The sequence below is a fragment of the Dermochelys coriacea genome, chromosome 5 (assembly GCF_009764565.3).
Source record: "Dermochelys coriacea isolate rDerCor1 chromosome 5, rDerCor1.pri.v4, whole genome shotgun sequence".
NCBI lineage: Eukaryota > Metazoa > Chordata > Testudines > Dermochelyidae > Dermochelys > Dermochelys coriacea.
Window position 1 is genome coordinate 113262215 of NC_050072.1, and position 24323 is coordinate 113286537.

The 24323-nt window shown below is 41.3% G+C and overlaps 1 protein-coding gene across 4 annotated transcripts; it reads right to left on the minus strand.

Annotated features, from left to right (window-relative positions):
• Positions 1-306: 306 nt before the first annotated feature.
• On the minus strand, positions 307-21125 carry PLIN2 (perilipin 2). Of its 4 annotated transcripts, none has more exons than XM_038402745.2 (9): positions 20910-21122; positions 15650-15705; positions 15371-15566; positions 14507-14589; positions 12739-13024; positions 12250-12434; positions 11550-11684; positions 9746-10036; positions 307-1684 (listed from the first exon to the last, which is right to left on the minus strand). In XM_038402745.2, exons 2-9 carry the CDS (start codon positions 15677-15679, stop codon positions 1550-1552), a joined length of 1341 nt encoding a protein of 446 aa, XP_038258673.1. In that variant the 5' UTR covers positions 15680-15705; positions 20910-21122; the 3' UTR covers positions 307-1549. The 4 variants fall into 4 exon arrangements, with proteins under 4 accessions (XP_038258673.1, XP_038258672.1, XP_038258677.1 ...); XM_038402744.2 differs by having other exon boundaries at positions 21019-21116; XM_038402749.2 differs by lacking the exon at positions 307-1684 and having other exon boundaries at positions 8807-10036; positions 20910-21125.
• Positions 21126-24323: the final 3198 nt, after the last annotated feature.

A 24323-nucleotide genomic window follows, 5' to 3' on the forward strand; every position in this document is an offset into this window, starting at 1 on the left:
CATAGCACCTGTTATATTACAACAAATATAATCAGTACTTATCTGGCTCTGTGAATCTGCATTCAGAATACAGGAGTCAATTTTGTCTGTCCCACAACTGGATATCTGTGAGCCCCACAAGTGAGTCTGTCCCTTGCCTGCATAGGGTCAGGTGCAACTCAGTGTGTGACTATTTGTGAATCAGAAGCTCATCTGGTCCTTTTAAAATGCATTCTTTCCCTGCTTCAAATCATCAAAATAAGAGCTCTTTAGGCAGGAATTAAGTACAGGAGACAACAAAGAAGAGAAGTCCAACCACACCAACTCTAAGATTTATAGCTCAAACTTTATTTCAAGGCATCTCAGTGACTAGACTTCAAAGCTTTCACAAAAATCAGATAGTACATTATGATAGTAGGGGTGTCAACCTCATTCTATAGCGAGAACCTAATCAGGATCTGTGGGCCTGGTCTACAAAATTAGCACCATATAAAACCCACAAATCCACAATGGCTTCCCAGTGGTGACAGTAGGATTTTTGCACAAAGAATAAGAGTAGAACATGATCTATAGATAATAACATAACACTGGGTCTGATCCTGCAGCATTCCTCACGTACTCCAAAACTCCCACTGAAGTCAATGGTGCGTGCAAGAAGTGCAGTATCAGGCCATTAAGTTATTAAAGTTAATTGCTCCATTTGGTTACTCAGCCAAAAAAAAAAAATAGTGTAGGTCTAAGTTACTATTACCACAGTTTCTCCTTTGGTTCAGTTTCTCCTCTATCTTTCTTTCTGTTTGTCTTTTGCCCATGATTATTTGTACGTCTCCTCCATACTTCTTTGTTTTCTCCTTTTCTCTTTCCTTTTTATTCCTATTTCTCCCTTTGTGTTCTCTGCCTTCTTATTTGCATTTTTCTGGATTTGGCCCCATATTTGGGCTCTTCGAACCCCAACTCCCATTCTTAGTCTCCCCCCGGCAGCAGAAGTACTTACACATGGAAGGGATGCAGTGGGAAATGGCATTCTTTTATTATGAACACTTTCTACAAAGGACACCGTTTCAAGCTCTTTAGACACAGAGTCTCACCAAAACTGACTAGGATCCCATGATCAAGCCTGTAGTCCTTTCCAGCAGCAAAGAGGTAGATGCAGAAGTGCTTTACACATAGACTAAAAAGGGAAACTTTTATCAGCAAATCCTAGTCAGTTTCCTTTTGCTGACAGCCCTTTGTGCAGCGCTGGAGTGCTGTTTTGGCTGCTGCTGACAGCAAACCAAATAGCAGTGCAGTTTTAAATGGATGTGTACACCAGTCAGTACGATTGGGCCATAGGAGGCCTGGAGGGTGGAAGTTTGACACCAATGCTATAGAGTTACATTAAATGCAGTCCTTAAGAAAAAAAGAGAGAGATGCAAATCAGAATTTCAATGCATTTAAGTGAAACAAAATTGATCCAAAAACTGTACGCTTCAAGAGCTAGATAGATTTCTTTTTAAAAAGCAGAAATATAAGTTAACATGGCAAAAAAAAAACCCATATCAAATCAAGAGAACAGTTTTGTGCCTGATATTTATTCAGCTCTTGGTCCCATGGTGATAGGGCCATTTGTGCGTGAAAAATCTTGCTGGTCTTCCTCATCCAAACCCAAAATGTCTGGAATATCATCAGATTCTGAAGACAAGTCTGTGATAGTGAAATCTGGCACCTGCAGAAGAAGAAATCCAAATAAATTTGAAGGAAAAAAAAAAAAAAAAGGAGCTGAACACTCAGGATTCCAACTGAAGTCAACCAGGGCTGCAGGTGTTCAGTACCTCAAAAATCAGGCCCAAAGTACTAAACAAATCAAACATTTTCAGTCTTATTTTAGATAGAGTGACAGAAACATCTTAAGCAATATAAATTAGTGTATTAATGGATACATTCTTATAATAAAGGTGGAACAGAACTGCACTCAACACAGAACATTTCATAAATACTTTGGGGTGGTATGTTAAGGTTTTCTAATAAGATTGGTCTCTTGCAAAGACTTAGTGTATATTATATCTTGCATCAATTTAGAGGTGTTATACATGTTTGCTATATCATCTTTATCTTCAGTCCACTTAAAACTTCAGAGGGGAATGAGGGACTGAGAAAAAATTAATGGAGAGCCTGGTTATTCACAGAACAGATACAGCACAGGCTCTTCTACCCTGCACTCAGTTGAGGCAGTAGGCCTCAATCTTGTTCTGAAGAAATCATATGGGGAAGTGACTCCCTGTAATTGTGAGAAACTAACATTTCACAACAGTTTTCCAAGGAAAATCTGTATTTGTAATGGACTCACACTGATCAACATTTTAAGAAAGACTACATGGCTAAACTTTCATTTGTAAAAACTCAAATCTGCCACCAACTAACTTCATAATAGTTAATATATTTTTAAATCAACCCAGCAGAATTGACCCTACTACAAGTGAAGAATACCCATTCCATCACTCATGCACTCATCAGTTTCAATGCTGCATGTTATTCAATTTCTACACTAACTGGGTATGTAGAATTAGTATGGACCGTTAGCTGCTTGGTGAGCAGTGATGGTCAAAGTGATTTATATATATGTACAATTGCTTAGTAAAGCACTTAGCACATCTAGATGTTGGGCAAAATTTTCAGAAGCCAGTTAGGAGCCTAATTTCCATTCCTGTCAGTGAAATGTATGTGATTTAGGAGCTTGGGAGCATTTGAAAATGGGATTTATGCTAGCTGATTCAGGCATTTTTGAAAATGTTACCCAGTGAGAGCAAAGTAAATATATTTTTCAGTTTGATGCAGAGTTGGCTTAAATGTAGGCAAGCTGAGTAAAAAAAAACTCACCTACAGCATTTGTGCAGCAACTGCAGTATGTGTATAGTGCTTGGGTTTACATTTAGGGTAAAATAGCAAGTAAATACCAATGAATCTCCTACTCCCACTGCACTATCTTAAACATGATGCTAGACTAAGAAGCAACCCACTTTATTCCCCCCCCCCCATTAAGATAGTTCTTTAAAGAACTAGGTCTATGGCACTGTATGCGCTGCTGTGCAGCAGACTATGCTCAGTCCTTGATATCAGAGGATGACACATTTAGAACAGGGAGGCATGGGCCCGAAGAAGGAAGTGGCTCCTCACAGTACTCAGCAACCTCTCTAGTAGATAGTGGAGCTCTGAAGTGGATTTACAGGTAGGGAATTTAGAACGGGTCCAGAGAGATGAGTGCCTCTAGTAAAATAAAACCGGGTTTCAAAAGACATTGTCATCATCCTGGGGCTCAAGCAATTAGCATGAAGAGTGCAGCACAAAAGGCCTACAGCAGCCTTTGACTAGTTTTGGATAGAGCTTGATCTTCTAAGGAGATCAATAGCATTAATCCCACTGACTCCAAATGGCAGCAAGAATGAGGCTCCATCCCCCTAGTGCCAGAAATTACTCTGCACCCTGCTGCATAAAACATCCACATAGTAAGAAAGACTCCACCTAGTAACGCACTTAAAATAACTCCATATACTTTCAGGATCTGTACATAGCACTCCTTGCCACACTAGTAACTGACTAGGAAGTCTAAAACAATGTAACCAAGATATCAAGAGCCAAATTTGGAGGTGATAGACATAGGTAAATTAGGCTACACTGCACTTTTGTCAGTAAAATTTTTTGTTGGTCAGGGGTTTGAAAAAAAAAAAACAAAAACAAAAAACCACACCCCGACCAACAAGTTTTCCAGATGAAAAGTGCCAGTGTGGACAGCACTTTGTCTGTAGGAGACACTCTCTCACCCAAAGCTATTACCTCTCATTGGAGGTGGTTTTAATTTTGTTGGTAGGAGAGCTCTCTCCTAACGACAAAGAGGGGCTACATGGAGTACCTTACAGTGGCACAGCTGTAGCAGTACAACTGTGCTGCTGTAAGGTGTGCAGTGTAGACATAGCCTTAGACTTACAATAAACTTCTGCAGAACTACTTCTAGCCCCTGTACTCATATTTAAGGGAGTCTACATTGGAGTCAGTCATTTACACCTTCTCCAACTACCCTGTCAAGTTACTTGCACTAACATCTAAAAGGAGTTTAATAATGGACATAAGTAGCTCTAAGAGACTCTAAATTAGGCCCTATTAACATTAGTGATTCCAGCTGCAAACCCTGTATAAATGCACTATGTCAGCCTACAACAGGATTTGCATCAGATTTATCTTTATTTTGAATCTGCTAAGTTGCACCAGTGGAGCACATATTTAAAAATTTATGAAAACCTGCATATAGATCAATGCAAAAGCCCCTACCACAGCTAAGCCTTTAATGCAAGGGTCTCTAACTTCTACATCACCTCTGTATTTGCCCTTATAGTTTCATATTTGATGGGGAATGGAAGAACACGCAACCCTCATTTTTCTTGTGATCATGACCAAAAAAAGCCAGGTAAAAACTTCTCTTGCACCCATTCCCCCTCTATCTACACTAGTTACATTCTCTATTAAGTTACTTTAGTCCATAAAAAAAATTAAACTACACTCCAGTATATGTGCATTTAGCCTCTGTCTTATCAGAAGATAATTTGTATTTTGTAACTTTAGTAAGAAAAATATGGGGAGCTCTTAAGAGACTTTTGAAGCAGAACTACATCCAAGCAGCATAGAAAAGCAGTTCCTTACTTCACGGTTTTAGCACATGGATTCAGCCTTTAAGACTGAATACTTCAAAAAACAAGTTTCAATCTTAATGTACAAAACTAAAAAATTCAGAATGTTAAATATTGATATCCAGAGTATTCACAATGCTACTGCCCAATTGTTAAAATACCAAGCACTGCACTGCCTGAGTGTAATACCCTATTGAGAAATCAAATCAGCAAAAATTAATTGATAATTGCAGGTTAGAATATGGGTCCTCATTTTTGTGGATGAGATTTTTGCAATTTTTTTCCAAGCTCATAAAAAAAGTTTTGTAAGCAGCATTCAACCAATGCATAAGAGAATGTGAGAGGCCTGGTGTAGTCAGTAACAATATTACTACAAAGAGCACCAACATATGTTTTATTAAGATAACGACAGCTTCATCTTTCCTCTGGATCAAGATAGCTTGGAACACATTCTACTTTCAGCTAGTTCTGTGCAACTCCAATAGAACAGACTGTTACTGATGGAAACAATGCTCTTTGTTCTGAAGAGCGCTGTGTAAAGTAATGACAGCTATTTTGTAAGAATATGCAAGTGCAGATTCTGGCACTTAACTTCCTCAGGTTAAGTATTCACATTTGGGGTAGAAAAGCATTGCAACATCCAAGTGTTTTCTGGAACCTTAAATGGTTATTCTAAACCAGAAACTGAAATAGGAAAAAGTAACTAGCATCTAAAAGCAGGTGTAGAGTCAGGCTCATCTTTATGTCAAAGATTGTAAATTACAACTAAGTGAGGTGTAACTTTACAAATTGTTACTGTTCTAACCCTTTGTTTTAGAGGTCAGTGCACTTGTTTATAAGTCAGTATATTTAAAACTTCTGTAGCTTACAAATGATTGTCAGGGTGTAGGAAAGGAGGCAAAGCAGACCACAGAAAATCAATAGCTGAGATGTATGGTGGTTTGGCTTTCTGTTTTTCTCCACCAACATCTAGACAATCTGATTGTTTCAGAGATAGGGCTAAAACACCATTTAGTATGAGAAAAATAAGTATCACACCATTCCAGCAAGTCATTATGCAATGTATCAAACCCACCGTCTTAAAAAAAAAAAAAAGTATGAGATTTTTTTTTTTTTTTTATTCTCAGCTGATGGTAGGGTGGAGAGTTTCTATAAAGTGTAGCTGAGCTGTTGATTATGCAAGCATGGTGAGAAAGGTTTAAAGAGTCAGACATTCATGTGAACAGCTTCTGCCCTTACCAAGGCTTTAAGTGCTGCACCAATTCTCCCCAGGTGGACATTTGTGAGGCTTTTAGCCTATAGCTTCAAACTAGACCTATAGCAAATGCAGTACAATGTTATTTAGTTCAGAATGGTTTGGCAGGCAAATATGGATACAGTCAAACCCTAGAACAGCCTACAGATGCACCTGCATTAGGTATTGTAATTTAGCAATGGAGCTAGCAAACAGGAGCTTTGGCACAGCTGAGCTCTTAGTACATGGAGCAGGAGCTGCTTTGGGAACATCCTTATATCCATGGCTGCTGTGTCACAAGGAAAGAGCTGAATCAGTTAAACTGAATCACAGCTAACGGGCATTCATGAACCACACTGCTCCCCTTCACTTTCTTGGAGAAAAGTCACTGCAGAAAGTCACTATCAAGATTCCTTCCCTACTCTGAACTCTAGGGTACAGATGTTGAGACCTGCATGAAAACCTCCTAAGCTTACTTTTAACCAGCTTCAGTTAAAACTTCCCCAAGGTACAAACTATTTTACCTTTTGCCCTTGGACTTTTGCTGCCACCAAACATCTAACCGGGTTTATTATTGAGAGAGTTGTGTGGAAATGTCTTTCCCCCAAAATCCTCACCAAAACCTTGCACCCCTCTTCCTGAGGAAGGTTTGATAAAAATCCTGACCATAGATCCAAACCCTTGGATCTCAAGAAGAAAGAAAAATCACCTCTGTAAAATCAGGATGGTAAATACCTTACAGGATAATTTGATTCAAAACAGAATCCCCTCTAGGCAAACACAAAAAACACCACACCCAAAGACAGGAATATCCATTCCATTCAGCACAGCTTATTTTCTCAGCCCACTTAAAGAAATCTAACACATATCTAGCTAGCTTACTTATTAAGTTCCAAGACTCCATTCCTGTTCTGTCCCTGGCAAAAGCATCACACAGACAGACACAGACCCTTGGTTCTCCCCCCCCCCCCCCCCCCCCTCAGCTTTGAAAGCATCTTGTTGTCTCCTTATTGGTCATTGTGGTCAGGTGCCAGCAAGGTTATCCTAGTTTCTTAATCCTTTAGAGGTGAAAGGGTTTTTCCTCTGGCCAGGAGGGATTTTAAAAGGTGTTTACCCTTCCCCTTTATATTTATGACATGCCCCCCAAATGCTTTTGCTCAGTCTTATGGATCAGAAGACTGGCTGTCCAGGGCTGCTCAAGATTTCTACTCCCAAGGACCCACCAATCTAACAGCTGACATTTGGAAATTCAATCTTGAATCTCTCAGCCTACCTGAATGTAACAGTAGAGGGAAGACCAAAACTGCGAGTGTGCTCAGACTGGGAGAACTGACAGCATCATGCTTTCACAGGCACCCATTTGTATGGAGTCTAGCATAGGGGTAGTTTATTTTTGATAAAGTCAAAGTGTATTGATCAAGGTATAGTCAGGATCCAGACTACAGAAAAAAAAAAAACTTTTCATACTGCAATAAAGTAAGTAAATACAATTTTGCAGTCTGTTCAGTGTCTGGTGGTGTGGATTTTGGCCCATGGTCTAAATGACAACCCCTGGTCTAGCACTACAACCCATTTGTCCTTGCTACTGTAGCAGAAAGTGCTTTTACTAATAATCCTCTAACAACTCACAGTTCAACTGATTGTGAAACCCCATTGTGTGGGCTGTGCATTTAAAAAAGTGTGCATTTTTAAAAGGTGTTCTTAAACTGGCCATTTACCATGGAGAAAGTTTTAGGGCCAAATCAGAGATCTAAGCAGCTGTAGATTTTCTACACCTTCTTCCAAGTCCCTTCAGCAAGTAAGTTACACAGACTTGCTCATTCATAGTGTGCCACACTTCCTTACACCTCCTCTGTATTCATCTCATAATTTAAAGTGTGTAATTTAGTTGCCAAAAGGCCCAGAAGAGGGTCCAACAGGAGGCACTATGACTCCTACTTTAACTTACATCCTCCTGTTAGTTGGCTTTTCCTCCTGTACCTTTTTGGTCCCTCAATATGCAAGTTACACCATCTTAGGAGCATCTTAGTTTGAATTAGGACTTTGTTCTCCACTGATAATTATGAGGGAGAATTTAGGATGTTGTCTGAGCTACCAACAATTGTTCCAATATCCACAGTCCTACTTAGATTTGTAAAAAAACAAAACAAAAAACACCCTAAAGATTAGAGATTTCAGAAGGTAAAATATGGGTTAAAGAGAACAGCAGAAATCACACCACACACACACACACACACACACACACACACACACACACACACACACACACACTTGTGCCAACAGGGAGAGCCCAGATGCTGAACAGGTTAACCCAAGCTTGACCTAGGGTAGAACCATTAACTAGTGTCCATTAGTACTTGATTGGAAGTATTTTTTTTAAGTTACATTTCTCTCCAGAGTGTACAATATGCAGCACATGCAGTAAGCAAATTAAATAGTGTGATTAAGCTTCAAATCTTTGTAGTTTCAAATGCATGTTTGTGTTTTTAATCACAGCCATCTATTTTCAGTTCTGATTTTTCCAACAAAGAGCATGTCAGTCCTCCTGCAGCAGGAATTAAATTAAGTCACATGCAAGAATGCCCATATTGCAAGCAGGACAAACAGTTGTCCAGGCCATCCTGCAAAGACCACCTCCTTTACATTACTGAGCAGCCATTTCTGCAGTCCAAGTTCTCTCTAAAGGCAGACAATACACAGACAGACAAGCTGGAATAAAGCTAAGAGGGAGCGAAAGGGTGGATGGGGACTCTGAAACAAATGCAGCAGCAACATCTGACCCATCTCTATATGTGTAATGAATCTGATGTGGGTTAGTAACCAGTAGTTTATGTCTACTTTTTTGCATTTTAAGCCTGCCTTCTCCTGGACCCAATTTCAATTTAATAAGGAAGTGCTAAAATGCTTGTTTTTACACCATTCAAATGAGACAGACTTTGGCTGCTGAAGCATTTATTACTGAACATACAGAATGAATTACAAAAAAAAGTGAAGTACTACAAAGATATGTGAAGCTAGGCACCCTGGTACAAACGCGTTCATATTCCATACTGCAGATTTAATTCTCAGTATTGGTTTTAGTTTGCTTAGTGTAGTTAAATAAAAAGGATTTTTTAGAAAGATTTGAAAAAAGCAATGAAAACTCATGGCATTTAAATGACTGAACAAGTTAGAGTCCTTACTTGAAAACAAAGTGGCAGATTCACAAAAGCATAATGCCTTAATTTGACCTGTCCAATGACATGATTAGGATAATTGTAGTCTGAGCCATCATAGCCAAGTGCACAATCTGTGAAAGCAAATCATCAGTGGAAGTTTGATAAAGTTCTCACTGAGCTGCAGGGCTTTTAAATGGAGCGCCAAACGAGATCATACTACTTCTCTATTTTTCCTGCACAGGTCACCTGATTAGTCAAAGTATTTGGTTGCAATGAATTCCATTTAAGGTCATGATATTGGACACTTTAGCTGTCCAGATAAGAGGCTTCTTAACCAGTAAGGTGAACCACTGCTGTAAGCTGCTGAAGCATCAAGACTCAAGGCACTTTGTGCTCATCATTATTTCTAGAGGCACTTAGACAGAACAACAAAATACATTTTCTAAATGAAAGTTCCTCTTAGGTTAGAAAGGACACATTCAGATCTTTAGGCCTCTACCATCCCTGCATTGTGGATATTTTTCCCCCATAGCTGCCAGGTGACAGCTACAGTAGTTAAGTCACCTTGATAGCTCAGACTGCAGAGTATGTGTGTGCTATGCAATTTAATCTGTGCTGTGTTCAGGCTGTTTGTTGTCCTGGCTGGCAATTTTCTCCCCTTGACCCTTGTGCTCAGCATGCTGAGACCCAGCCAGTTGTGGGTAAAAGGGACCTACCAGCCAATTGAGTGGTGTGTTGTTAACAAGATAATCCATCACATCATCCAGAGACTCCTTCATTTTCTTCAGCTGTCCTCTGCTAGTGGTGAGAATATTATCTGATACTTCGTGGAAAGATGAAGCAGAGTAGAAGTTCCTATAGACGTCTCCTGCCATTGCCCCAACATGATTGACTTGGTCCTGAATGTTCTGCGGCAACCCCTGTATACTTGACACCAGAGTGAGGCAAGTGGTCTGAAGCTGCTGAGTCAGGCTCCGTGCAATAGCTAGTGTGCGTGACTCAATGTGCTGGAAACAAAAGCATAATAGCATTTTAGAGTCAAGCACTTCATTGACCAGAAAAAGTTGGTTGCTGCAGCAACTCTACCATTGCTGAAAGCTCATCTCCCCTTCATTCCGTGGTGTGGAGAACAAGCTGTGGCAGATGATAGCAGGGCCTTCATTTCATAGCCCTGGTCCACACCTGGGGGGGGGGGGCAGGGGTGAGGGGGTTGACAACCTAAGATACACATAAAATAGCATAGCTGAAGTTGGCATACATCTTAGGTTGACTTACTGGCCACAAGGATGGCGGCGAGTGGACTGCTAACGCTCCCCCATTGACTCTGCTTCTGCCTCTTATGAGCTGGAGTCAAGAGGGAGCGTGTTTGAGGATTGATTTAGCATATCTAGACAAGATGCGATAAATTGATCGCTGATAGATTGATCACTACCTGCCAATCCAGCAGGTAGTGATGACCTGCCCTCAGAAAGAAATTAAGCTGTTGGCTTGAAGGAGTTAGCTAGGGTCCTGGCTTTTGAAAACAGGTCTGACAGATCCAGGATACGTGAACCTTTGAAGGCTGCAAGTCTCTGAAGTGTGCTATATGTCACATATAGAAACTGTCTGGCTGTTCGTCTCACTAAAACCAAGTGAATTAGTGTGCTTGTACTACAGTAGTTAGCTGAAACGCTTCCATCTTTGAGTTTCAAGCACTTAATTGATTAGCTGAATTTAAAATGCGCTCTCATTGCATTTGTGCAGTTATCAGGATTAGTTGCCAAGAGGCTTGACAGGAAAGGGAATAGTCTAGCAGGGTGGGGAGAAGAAAAAAGTAGGATTGGAAAGTTGCATCGTCAGTCCCACCCAAGTTGTTCTAGCTTATCTTTGGAAGATAAGATGTCCAGGACAAATACAAGTACCTGACTAGGTGTGGGAGAGCAAGTCATCAGTAGCTTGTCCCTAGCAATAGTCTGAGCCTGTGATTTTATCTGGACAGTAGGTCAAAGCAGCTGAGTACAGAGGTCAAAAGGCCTCTTATTTTTTTAAAATAAATAAGAGACTAAAAATGAGGCTGCAGTAAGTATGCTGAAGCTTGACTGCTAAAATTATAGTAGCATTTGGAGAATATAGAAGATGGCACCCAGTTACTATATCAGGCCATTAATGCAATGTTGTTCAGGGTTCTTCTAGGAAACACCTGCATCTAGTTAAACTAGTTTGTTGTTGTAATCAACTCAGTTGAGTGTAAATGTTAGCTTGCATTACTAATTATGCCTGGTGCCAATAACCACTACTTAAGCTGGCCACCATATAGCTGAATTTAATTTTGCAGAGCAATCATGGGTGGAGCAGGGCCCTACAGTGGGGGGGGGGGGGGAAGAGAAGGAGAGACAGACACCATTCAGGTTCTTCTATGCTGCTAAGATGTACCGGAAGCATGGAGGTTTCATGAATAGTTTTGAAAACACGAGGACCAAAAGCGAGTTGTATGTATATACTTTGCAATATGTAATTTATACTCTTGGTACAGTTACTTACCTCAGCGCTGTGAGATTCATCACCATCATTTTGGCCTGTGTTTTTCTTCCATTCTACCCAGGACTGATATAGCATTTCCTGGGCATCATGAAGTTTCTGGTTGGCACTATTCATGTTCTTTCTGGTGTACTCAATCTAGAAAACAACCAATGAGGTAGTGAAGCAAGGATCCCAAACACGATTTAGGGCGATTATAAAATATTCTCTAGCCTGCCCACTTTTTGCAAAAAGTCATTTCAAGAGACAGTTTTGTTGGGTGAAAGGACATTAAGAGTGATTGGGAGGGTGAGAGGGGAGTAGGAGAAAAATCTGCCTTTTCTTGTTTTCTAGTAGTATGTACAGGTCTTCGTTAGAGTAGGATTCTTTAAATCTTGCTTTGATACTAATGGAATGGAGTAAGATTCTTGAATAGAGCTGCAAGACATTCTTCACTTCAGGGTCTTAGCTAGTCCTTTAAACAGGAACTGGTATTAAGTACATTTTCTATTAGACTTGCAAAAAGAGATGCAATTTTATTTTGGGAGTTGAGACAATCAGTTTTAGTGCAAGATGAGAACTTCAAAGATAATGGATATGTTCTGTACCATTAAGAAACTTTGATTTAAATAGTGAAACAGTATTGGTTAAGTTATCCATGTTTCTTTGGCAAACCCAGCTCTAAGAGATATTTAGACCCCAAATCATAATTCTTGAAACTTACCAAACCAACAGTGTAATTGAGCTGTGAAATGGTCTCTTGGCTTTTGTGCTTAGCATCTCTAACCCTGATTAAGGCCTGTTGGTAGGCACGGGTGCGGACCTTTGAGGACAAGGATCCAAGTCTAATGTAGTAGCTTGGCTTTTGAATTCCAACTTCAAATCCTTCAACCTTTGTAACTTCTTTTGCTAGAGAGAAAAAAAGGTTATTTTAGACAGACTTAAAAAAATTAGGTTAGCAGTCCAACCTCTGAAGCAGTCCAACATATCTGGATGGGGCAAAAAGCCTACCACTTCATTTTGAATAAGCCACTTTTCTTCATATACCTTCCCTGCTGACAAGAAAGCATCATGGTTGGCATGGTGAAGGGCCATGTCTGAGACTAGTCTCAATACAGTGCCATTCTGTTCAACTAGTAGGGTTGTCCAGTGACACCGCTCGTCTCTCCCAACTCCCCATCCCCAGTTGGGGTCTCATCTCAATTAGTCTTACCTAGCTCCTCTTCAGTAAGTGGAAGATAATGGTCTACGAGAGTCTCCGACCTGCTGAGTGCGCTATCCACCCCACTGCTCACCATCTGCACCACACGGCTTCCCAGGACAGTATTAATGCTGCCATTGACAACTGACTTAGTCATTTCCACACTGTCATGCACAGCTTCTTTAGTCTTGTCCATGACTCCAGTAATTGTGTGGGCAACAGTATCCCTGGCACCAGTCACAGTGATTGTTACAGCCTCTCTTGCACCAACAACTACATCCTTGGCATTGGCAACCACCTGCAAGGAAGAAATAGCAGGGAGGTATTTAAGTTCTGGATTTACACACCCACACTTTCCAAAAAAGTAAAGAAAACTAATGTTTAGTATAACTGGTTTCAGGATTCTTTAAGAAGCACTCACTACAGCAATAGAAATTTGGCTGTCATAGCAAGCTGAAAGCTACAGCTACTCAATCAGCATTAGAGGAGGCATTTCTACCACAAAGAAAATTCATAATTTACACTGATGCAAGCCTAGAATGAGTAGGATAGGAAAAAACAAAAGTTTTGGATGCCTAACCTGCAACTCTTTAGAGGGACCAAGTATGAATGCTCTGTTCTGATCAAGAGTCTTTTGGGTTAGGATGATTTATTCTTCCTACAGTGGATTTTGCACTACCAGGTCATAATTAGGCTATTTATACTAAATAGTCATAGATGTGGAGTCTCTCCATATCTAGCCAACCTTCCAGGTAGTACTGAAGCATCACTACTGAAAGCAGCACAAGTATCACAATAGACAGGAACCCAGCTATGTGGTCCATTTAGTTGCACCATGTAGGAGACTACTTGATGACAGGTCCCCTAATCCCCCAAAACACACACCTATAAACCCCCGCAAAGAAACTTCCAACTACCCTAAGGAAGGACAGTAGCAATATGAAGGGACAGCCAGGAGATGAGCTTTATTAGTTAGAAGACCTTGAAAGACTTCAGGTTAGAAGGCAGCAGTATTAAATTTTTAGAAAGACTGCTATGAAAATTTGAAAACTGAGCTCTCAGTCACAAGCAGTATTCTTCCATTGTACTCGCAACGGAGGAAAGCAGACCCTCTTACTTTGCAGTATGCTGAGCCACTGGGAAGTAGGTTAGATTAAGCTCTTGGAGCAGTGACTGTCTTCCTGTGTGTTGGACCGCACCTACCACAATGGGGTCCTCATCCTAAATGGGACCCTTGGGCACTACAGCAAAATATAGCAATTCACTACTTAGTTTTCCTTTCCACCCAAATGGATAGTGAAAGCTACAAACTTTCACTTCATAGTTCTCCAGTTAGAGCTCATTTTTAAGTTATATAAACATTTTCTATGAAGTCATTTCAACATAAATTTAATATGGAAACTTTCTACTTTGATTACATAAGCCATTTCTATAGTGCTTAGCTATCTGAAGTATTGCAAAAAACATTAACCCTTATATTGCTCTTGCAAACCAGGAAAGTATCCCCATTTAAATGTGGGGAGAAGGAAACAGATTGAGGGCCTGAATCACAATAGTGCCATACAGCCACTGACTTCAGTTGGAGTTCTGGATCCCCCCACCCACAGGTGGGAGTAAGAGAAGGTCTTAAGTGACTCTAAAGGGTGTCTGGGACAAACCCAGGGTTAGAATAAAAGTTCCAAATTTTCAACATTTGCTCTGCTCCTAGCCTTGCTACATCAGTAATTACTGAATCTCTCTGGTTATTCCACTTAGGGATTTAAATGCAGTAACAATCTACCTTGTCAGTTGGTTGATATAGGATAGGCAGCCTCTCTTCAATTTTGTCGAGTCCTACGCATGCATAGCTGTTGGCAACTGCAACTAGAGGAGAAAAGTTGCAAGAATGATTAAGTTGCCCTTGTGATGTTAAAATAAAATCTCACAAGCTAAAGGTTAACATTTGTTGAAACAGGAAGCCCAATCCAAAGAGTAACATTTTGGTTAGTTTCTTCCTTAAAAAGGAGTGAGGAAAAATGTTTATGCAGCTTAATTCTACAACAGCTTTCAAGCACTTTGAAAGTGCAAACAAAACAAAACAAAAAAACCAAACAATTGGCATATCTTTCAAGGAAGTGACCTTGAGAACAGACTGATGAAGTGTCTCCTGGCCATTTGCCAATTCGTAAGAACAGGCTCCAAGCTAAAACCAGAGCAAGCAGCCATGAAACAGTTGCCAAATGTGTAACTAAGTTGTACTCAGAAGTAGGTGAAAGGGAAGCATGATGCAGAGCTCAAAACTGCAGGAAAGGTTAGGACAGAAGTTGATTGAGCAAGAGGCTTCTTACTCAAGCAATCGTCTTAGAAATCAATGTTAGTTAGGAACAAGTCATTAAAGGTTTACTCTTAGGAGATCTAGAGGTCGCTTAACTTCAGACTTTGTTTATAAGAGCTCATTACAGTTGCTCATGGCTTATTGCATAAAGCAAGGTAACAGTTATCCTGCTGTCACTGACTTGTTACAAGCAAGTTTAACCTCACATAGTGCCCCCAAATTCTTTTCAACACCCTCCCCTGCTCCCCCACCCCCAAAGCCTATATATTTATATCTGAACTCGATTGAATAGTTGAGCATAAATGCACAGAAAAAGTAGTCATGCCTTACTTTGTGGCTCCAGCTTCTGGATGATAGGCATAGCACTTGTCATGGCCACTGCAGTGATGGTCTTCACTCCTTTCTCAGCTATCTCACATACTGATTTCAGATAGGGATGGTTATCTTTTGTGTTGACATAAGCAGAGGACACCATGTCATAGGTGGAACTCACCAAGGGAAGGTTGACAACCCTGACTACCACATTCTGTGTAAACAGAGAGAGAAGGTTAAACTCACATCCTTCTTGGCTACATAACAAAGACTGACTAATCATCAACTCATACCTACCTGTTGAGAGTCAGCTGCTACTAATGCCATTTTTTTAGGTCTTGAATCTTTGAGATCTACAACAACAAGATAATGAATTTTTAATTTGGATTAAGTCCCCAATAGCCATCCCACTTTAATAATCTAGGCTGGAACTCCTTCCTTTCTGGAGAAGAAAGCAGTTATTCTTAAGAAAGGCACCCAAAAAAGGTATTTTGAAACTTGAGTGTACCATCCCCTTCACGAGAAGGCTCCAGACTGTGGGCTGTAATGAATTAGAGCTCATACTGTAATAATTTACACAGCTAAAGCTTAGTTTCTCTACTACATTCACTAGTTCAGGTAATAGGAATTCAGGTACTAGATACAAAATTAAAAAAGGATGGTCAACTAAATACTTTGAGAGGTTTGTAACACAAGTGTTTCCACTGATTACTTCATTGATTTGACAGCACTGTGTTTCTAATTAGGTTACCCATTTGGATGCATCTTCCACATAGCAACAGAAAAATACTGAAGAGCTAAAAATTGTGATTGTAGGTGGGAAGATCCAGGGTAAAATGGGTTTTTACAGCTACTTTTAACTAATATTTCAAAATGGACTAGATTTTAAAGGTGGACAACATGGAGGAGACTCTTGAAAAAAAATTAGAATTGATGCATCTAAGAATCCCAAATCCTGCAGACACTTGCACATTTGTCACTTTAAACAAACAAGTTACTTGTGTATTGTTAGGTTTCAGAGTAGCAGCCGTGTTAGTCTGTATTCACAAAAAGAAAAGGAGTACTTGTGGCACCTTAGAGGCTAACAAATTTTAAAATTTCCACTCTATATCGCTAAATTCAGTGCCTTGCATAATGACTGGTTTCAGAGTAGCAGCCGTGTTTGGAAATTTTAAACGAAATCAGACTAACACGGCTGCTACTCTGAAACCTGACACTTTTTATACTAAGTTTGTGTGTATTATGTGGGGTGTGTTTTTTCCACCTGTCTATTTGTAGTCCTTAGTAATAATCTGCTGCATGCCACATTGGTTCTGTGTACAAATAGTGGCTGATCTTATTACTACATCAGAAGGGGGGAGGGGGGAAATACAAAAGGCAACTGTGCATAGTCATTCCCTGTGGGTCTTCCTGCAGCGGCCACTGTCGGAAGATAGGATATTGGCTAGATGGACCATTGATGTGACATGAACTCTAGTGTTTACTACTTTATTAACACTGGTGCACATTACATGTGGAACTGTTTCAGTGGATTGGTTTGTCAGGAGCTCCCGACAGTGTGTGGGGTGTGTTGTGTTTGTGTGTGGTGTGGTTTTTTTTTTTGCATAGCTCTTTTGTGGACTATATAGTGGCATTCTAACATCCTGAGATACACAGGTCTTTTGAGAATGAACAGACCCTTAAAAAGGCACAGTCATGTTGGACTCTGTAACAAATAAAGAGCACTTGTTCTTGTGTCTTCTGTCATGTCTCTTGACACTATGGAAGTACACCATGGATTGGTTCAGGAGTACTAGTATATCCAGTCCTAACTGAATTATCTACTCCCTCTCTATTCCCAGAGATGGGGATGAAAACCTGGCAGATTTAGGGGAGTTATGGGGGAGGACTACCATACTATCTCCCTGGCTCTACAGAAGTTTGTCTGTGGAGAAGCAGGATGGGTGGGTCTTCATGTGACAGCTGCTTTCTCTTCCAACCTAATGTGATTTGGCAATAAATGTTGACCCTGCCAATACTAATTCAGGGTTCTCTGCAACGGGGAAACCCTATCCTGTATATGGGATAAGTGACCTTGGTACAGATAGGCGAGTCCTAAATGATCTACAGTCTACGTGTCTTAGGAGCAACAGGCCGAAACCCTCTGCCATTTCGGTGCAGGTGGGGAAGGAATCCAGTACAGATGCCAACTATAAAGACAACACCATTCTAGGACTTTGTTTATGCTGCTACATTTTTAAATCCTTTGTAGGAGGTGCAATGACACTACCTCTTGTACAGCAATATGTCCACTAGAATCTGATCCTGCAAAAACACATTTACCTTAATCTCACTAAGAATACACAAAAAGAAAAGAGGAGCACTTGTGGCACCTTAGAGACGAACGAATTTATTTGAGCATAAGCTTTCATGAGCTACAGCTCACTTCATTGGAAGCTTATGCTCAAATAAATTTGTTCGTCTCTAAGGTGCCACAAGTACTCCTTTTCTTTTTAGTATAAAAAAGTGTTAAAGCTTACAGGATAGATTCAACATCAGCAGACAATAAAATACTGTAGTCATGCAAAATGTTATTAAGTTCCTTTATAGACTATTGATTTTTAACCAAAAAACAAAAACTGTTTGATTTAAATCAGATTTTTTTTGATAAATGGATTTTTCCTCAAAAAAGTATTAAGGATAATTTTTAAGATATATCTTTGAGCTATGTAGTCTCATCATGGAATAGGGATTGTAAATTCCAATTCTATAGCAGGAGACAATATTCATGTAATATTTAAGAAAAAATTTTTTGTAAATAAGTTTTAATAGTTCATGGGACCCAGGGGCTTCTGAGAAAGATTAACCTTAATCTGTAATCTACCCAATGGGTCTCAGGGCTCAGTCTAGAAGATACTATTGGAGATGGTTAGTTTTGCAGTTCTCAAACTGTGGATTTGTGTCTCCAGAGACAACATGCTTGTTAACAGCAAAAATGTTAACTATATATAGGAGGTGAGAAAACAGATCCCTCTCCAAATTTGTGTACACAGAGTCAATCCCTTATCTCTCTAAAAGGTTTCAAAAAGTTCAATGAATAAAAGATTGTTGAGGGCAGAATAGATCTGGACAAGGAGAAGTAGTCAGGAGGTAAATGTGAGAAGGGAGGGACAGGCAGTAGAAACAAGAGGGAAACTGTTGGAGCAGCATATTCTAGAAGTCTTGAGGTCTTTCCGAGCGTAGCCTTCATCGATTTGTGATCTACCATACCATTCTCTCTCCAAAAGGGAAAGACCTAAAGTGGCAGCAGGCTGTAAAGAGACCCAGTGTGGGAATAAGAACCATTCAAGAAATAGGTTTGCTGATGTTTTAAAGAAAGTCACACCAGTGACCTGGTGGAAATCACTTAAGCACTTGGATTCAGACACTGTTGCAGTAATAATCTCACTTTTTACAGCAGTAGCTTCTTCTGCTGGAGTAGAAAAGCTTCTCTTTCTTTGGACTAACTCATTCCAAATTGAGAAATTGTTTGGGACCTGAAAAAGCAGGAAATCTTGTTTTTCTTTTCCAGATTATAAAAAAAAAAAAAAAAAAAAACAGGAAAATAAGAGATGAAGATGAGTTAGCTCCAGAAGTAAATATTTTAAGTTTCTCATGTTGACCTGGCTAACACTCCACACTAAATAGACCATTTCATTTTAACTATTTTAGTTAATAAAAACAAAACTGATTTTAAAAAACTTGAATGTTTAAACTCAAATTCATGCGCTTGTTTTGTTAAAATATGTTTGCTATTGAAGAAAAAAAAACAGATTATGTAATGTTGTTGTTTTAGTTAAAAAACAATTTAAATGTCTGACGACATTCTCCTCCTAATACATCATGGCAAGAAAAATCTTCCAAATATGAATGATTAACCTGTTGAATTGGCAATAGTTCACCTCCGAATAAATTCATAAATATTTGCTTCAATTATCTTTGGTAAATGAAATAACCAAACAATCATTCCTTGTCAGATATAGCTGTGGCACTAATCGGAAGAGTTTTTAAAATAAATCACTTTAAAAATGTAAAAAGAAAAAAGGAGTACTTGTGGCACCTTAGAGACTAACAAATTTGAGCATAAGCTTTCGTGAGCTACAGCTCACTTCATTGGATGCATTTAGTGTGTACTTCTAAAAATGAAACCTACATCTCTGAGTTGTGAGGAATATGTATTAAGGTTATAACCACCAACAACACACTTATGTAGAAATCCATGATTAAATTGAGTCTTCCTGACTAGTGATTTAAATCAAATCCACCCTGGACTATATACACACAGAGCGCAACTGAAAAAACCCCCACCACCTTTGGACTGCAAGGTACTGCAACACTGGGATGGGGTAGCAGCACCTAGCAAGGAGAAGAGATATGCAAGTTTTAATATCTATGCAGACCAGATAGGGCCTTAGTTTTTAAAGGTCTTGTCCAAAAGACTCACACCACAGAGGGCATACTGAATTCCTCTCTCATGGAAAAAATTGAGTTTAGCTATTCCGGGCATGATTTTAACCTCTCATTCCAGGAGCTAACCCAATGCTTAAGCCATTTCCTGACCATAACTACCGCAGGTCCCAAAATATTTTAGAGTTCACTACAAGAATAAATAACCCCACAAGAACTCTACGGTATATTTTCAGCCACTTTTACAGTCCCTGCTAGTTAAAAGCCAATGCGAGTCTAAGCAAAGGAAGCGCATTTGCAAGATGTTTGCGTCAGACCCACAGGTCTGAAGACATACTTTAGAGACCGCTCGGGCTGTTAGACAGGAAAAATGAATAAGCAGATTGAGTCAGCGGTTCCGTTCTTACTTTCATAAAGAGGAAGAGAGGCGAATGGCTTTCAACCTTCAAGCAAGGAGACTAGAAGCCCCCTTTCCACTCAATACACCGAGTGGACCCAGGGATTGGCGCCTATCGGCTCGGTGTGAACTGCCGACAAACACCTGCCTATGGAGGTCATAACTGCAGCTTCTCAGTGAGCCACGGGGCAGAAACTGGCCCAGCATCGTGCGTGATCATAGCAGAGGGGCACCTGGTCAGCTTCACAGGCGACTCCAACTACAGGAACCACAGTCAACGGAGCTCTCCTGCGAGGGCCACCTGAATGAAGGAGGCGTCACACACACACCCCCCCCAACGTTAGGGGCCACACTTTTCTATACCTCATTAAAGCACCAACTTAAACCCCCCTCTCTGCCCCCAGGGAGACGGGCTGGAACAGCCTCGCAGGTGAGCACAGGATGGAGGCGGAAAGGGGAACCCCGCAGATTAAGACAGCGGGACACCCCAGAAATGCAGCCCCTCTCCTGTCCCTCCCCCCCCCCCGCTTTGCCCTAGCCCCAGCCCCCCTGCAACCCCGCCCCGGGGCTGTCCGCAGCTGGGCCGGCGGCAGGGGAGGGCGAGGGCCATCGCAGCGCTGGGCTAGCTCCGGGCACCAGGCGGGGCGAGCCCAGGGGTTTAACCCGGCTCCGCAGCCGCTTCAAATGCGCCACCGCGGTAGGTGACGGGCTGCGGTCACGGGCGGCTTCGCTCACCCGGCCGCGGATCCGCCGCCAACGCCGGGCTTCCCGCGCCTAGAGACACCCCCGGCGCTAACGCCAAGCCGCCCCGGGACCCGCCCCCCGGCTCGCTCGCGGCTCTCACCTCCGACCGGCTCCCAGACGCCGCAGTGACCCAGGGCAGCCTGCCCCGGCTATTTATGTGGAGCGGCTGCCTCGGGGCCGCGTTCTCCTCTCGCGAGATGGCGGCGTGTCACGGCTGCGGCGGCCTCCTCCTCCTCTCACGTGACTAGCTGCCGCCGCGGGGTGGGGCGCGGATCTGCCGGGCCGAGGCCGGCCTGCCCGTGGCGGGGCGCGCCCGGCTACTGCCGGGCTACCCGGGCCTGGGGCGCTCGCTCATGCGGGGATCGATGGGGGGTGGGGAGAGAAGCCAGCGCCCCCTGCGGTCGTGCCGTTGTTCGCTTTGCAGGGGGGCGCCGGCGGCAAGAGAAGAGGGAGGCCGCTGGGCAGTGATCTCTGTGCGGGCACTAGCTCCTGCCCAAATAAATCTGTGGGTCTCTAAGGTGCCACCGGCCTCCTCTGTTGGGTAATACAGACTAACAGGGCTACCTCTCTGACGCTTGACGCCAATCGTCAGTCCGCGTTCCCTTGTGAAAAGAAAAGGAGGACTTGTGGCACCTTAGAGACTCGCACATTTATTTGCGCATAAGCTTTCGTCATTCTGTCAGAGATCCTCTAAAGCGCTATCAACCTATAGATAAGGGAAAGGACAATAACCAGCTTGTGTCTTTAGCCTGCTGGTTGCTTCTTACAACCTCATCATAGCTTCCTGCCTACTAAACACAGACTCAGGTTTCAGTCTCTTGGGCCTTGGAATGCACCCTCTACCTGTGGTAGCAATGGAAGAAACTGATGCGTAGACAATACTTACATGAAGTCAGGCATTCCTACCAGTATGTTTTGTAACCCTGCTCTGAGGAGATGAGGGAATACCAGGAGCACATTACATGCCAGCAATGCCCCTCTGCCATGTACATTGGCCAAATTGGACAGCCTCTACGTAAAAGAATAAATGGACACAAATCAGACGTCAAGAATTATAACATTCAAAAACCAGCCGGAGAACATTTCAGTCTCTTTGGTCACTCGATTACAGACCTAAAAGTGGCAATTCTTCAACAAAAAAACTTCAAAAACAGACTCCAACAAGAGACTGCTGAATTGGAATTAATTTGCAAACTGGATACAATTAATTTAGGCTTGAATAAAGACTGGGAGTGGATGTGTCATTACACAAAGTAAAACTATTTCCCCATGTTTATTCCCCCTGCCCCATTCTTGTCAACTGCTGGAAATGGCCCACCTTGATTATCACTACAAAAGGTTTTTTTCCCCTCTCCTGCTGGTAATAGCTCACCTTACCTGATCGCTTTCGTTACAGAGTGTATGGTAACACTCATTGTTTCATGTTCTCTTTGTATATAAATCTCCCCACTGTATTTTCCATTGCATGCATCTGATGAAGTGAGCTGTAGCTCACGAAAGCTTATGCTCAAATAAATGTGTTAGTCTCTAAGGTGCCACAAGTACTCCTTTTCTTTTTGCAGATACAGGCTAACACAGCTGCTACACTGAAATCTGTCATTATGAGCTCCGCTTCTCCTGCTACAGTCTCAGCTGGCTGCTGCTGTTTTCACTCAGACTAACTTCTTGTGGCTCCTCGGAGCTAAATATTTAGCCAATCACTAGCTGAGTAACAGAGAGAGGAATATTAACTGGAAGTGAGGGGGAATGGCTCAGGGTAGCATATATAGCAGGGAACATGGTGAGCATGGGTGATACTGTATGGGGAACATGGTGAGGGAGCAGAGATTACATTTCCATTCAACAAAACACAGCTGAGACAGTCGCCAGCCAAGGAGCTGCAGAGCTGCAGTGTGTGAGGGGGTGTGATGAGGGGACCTGTAGGTTACCGAAGAATATACATGGCGTGTGAGAGAGGACTCTAAGTCATCAAATGAAGTCTTCACTGCAAAAATAGGTGTGTCTTTACATCAAGAAATCTATCTCAATGTAAAATCCTAGTAGAGACAAGGCACTCTAGTTTTTACCCTGGTGTAATTAGCCTATGCCCTGCTCCTGGGGTTCACCTTCACTAGCAACATTTTAAATTGCAACACTATATGCAATTTAAAATGATTTTTACTCTTTTTCTTTTCTCCGAGTAGGTTTATCATCTGTGCTTTTTAAAAGACATAACACAATATTATTGCAGGTTTCAGAGTAGCAGCCGTGTTAGTCTGTATTCGCAAAAAGAAAAGGAGTACTTGTGGCACCTTAGGGACTAACAAATTTATTTGAGCAGAAGCTTTCGTCAGCTACAGCTCACTTTAACACAATGCTGTTTGGTAAAATGGCATCATTTCAATCTAGGAGTTACAAAGTACTACAACTAATTATTTCAGATCACAGTTGACATCACATCATCAAAATTAGCTCTAGAAGAGTATGTTGATATTCTTCATAAGTTCATGTTTCTGCATCTGGTCCTGAGAAGTGCACGTGCCCTAGGCTCCAATGTTGCAACCACTCATGCACATGCTTACCTTTACATACATCAGCTCCACGAGGTACTTAAGTATGTCCTTAAATTTAAATATGTGAGTAGTCAGGGCACATGCTTAACTATTATGCTGAATCAAGGCTATAAGTAGTCCAAATATTTAGTTAGTTATAAATGTTTTGACCTGTCTCCACTAGGTTCCACAGCACCCCTGTATCAAATGGGAAAGAGGGCACAGAAAGGAAGAATAACCTATTGCTAGGTGCTAGTCTGGAACTTGAAGATCTGCATTCAATTCCCTGTGCTGCCATAGACTTCCTTTGTGACCTTGGGCAAGTCACTTAGGCCCAGTTCCTCAGAGGTTTTAGGTGTCTAACTCCCACTGATTTCAAAATTAATTGATTTCATTGAAATCAGTATTGGTTAGACATAAATAGCTTTGGGGATCTGGGTCTTAGCACTATGAAGAGAACTATGCCTTATTTCCTCATCTGTAAAATATAGCCCTTCTCTACCCAACAGGGGTGTTGTGAGGATATTAAAGATTGTGAGGCACTTAGATGGGGCCTTATAAGTACATAAGATGGAAGACAGATAGCTTAAATATATTATTATAATGGTCCCTTCTGGTCTTAAAAATCTATGAACTTCAAAGCATAATTAATTTTCTTTTCAAACCAAATGTCTGTAAGTATCTGCTTATCATCAGAGATGCGACAAATGGTCCTTCTGAGTTGGTAATCAACATATCCCTTGTTTGGGATATGTCATCCATCATCAAATTTTAACTCAAGATTATCCCCATTGGCCCTCCCACATTTCCCCATCCTTTCCAGTCTCACATAATCCTTTTCTAGGTTTTGCAATCCTGCACTGTATCCTTTTGT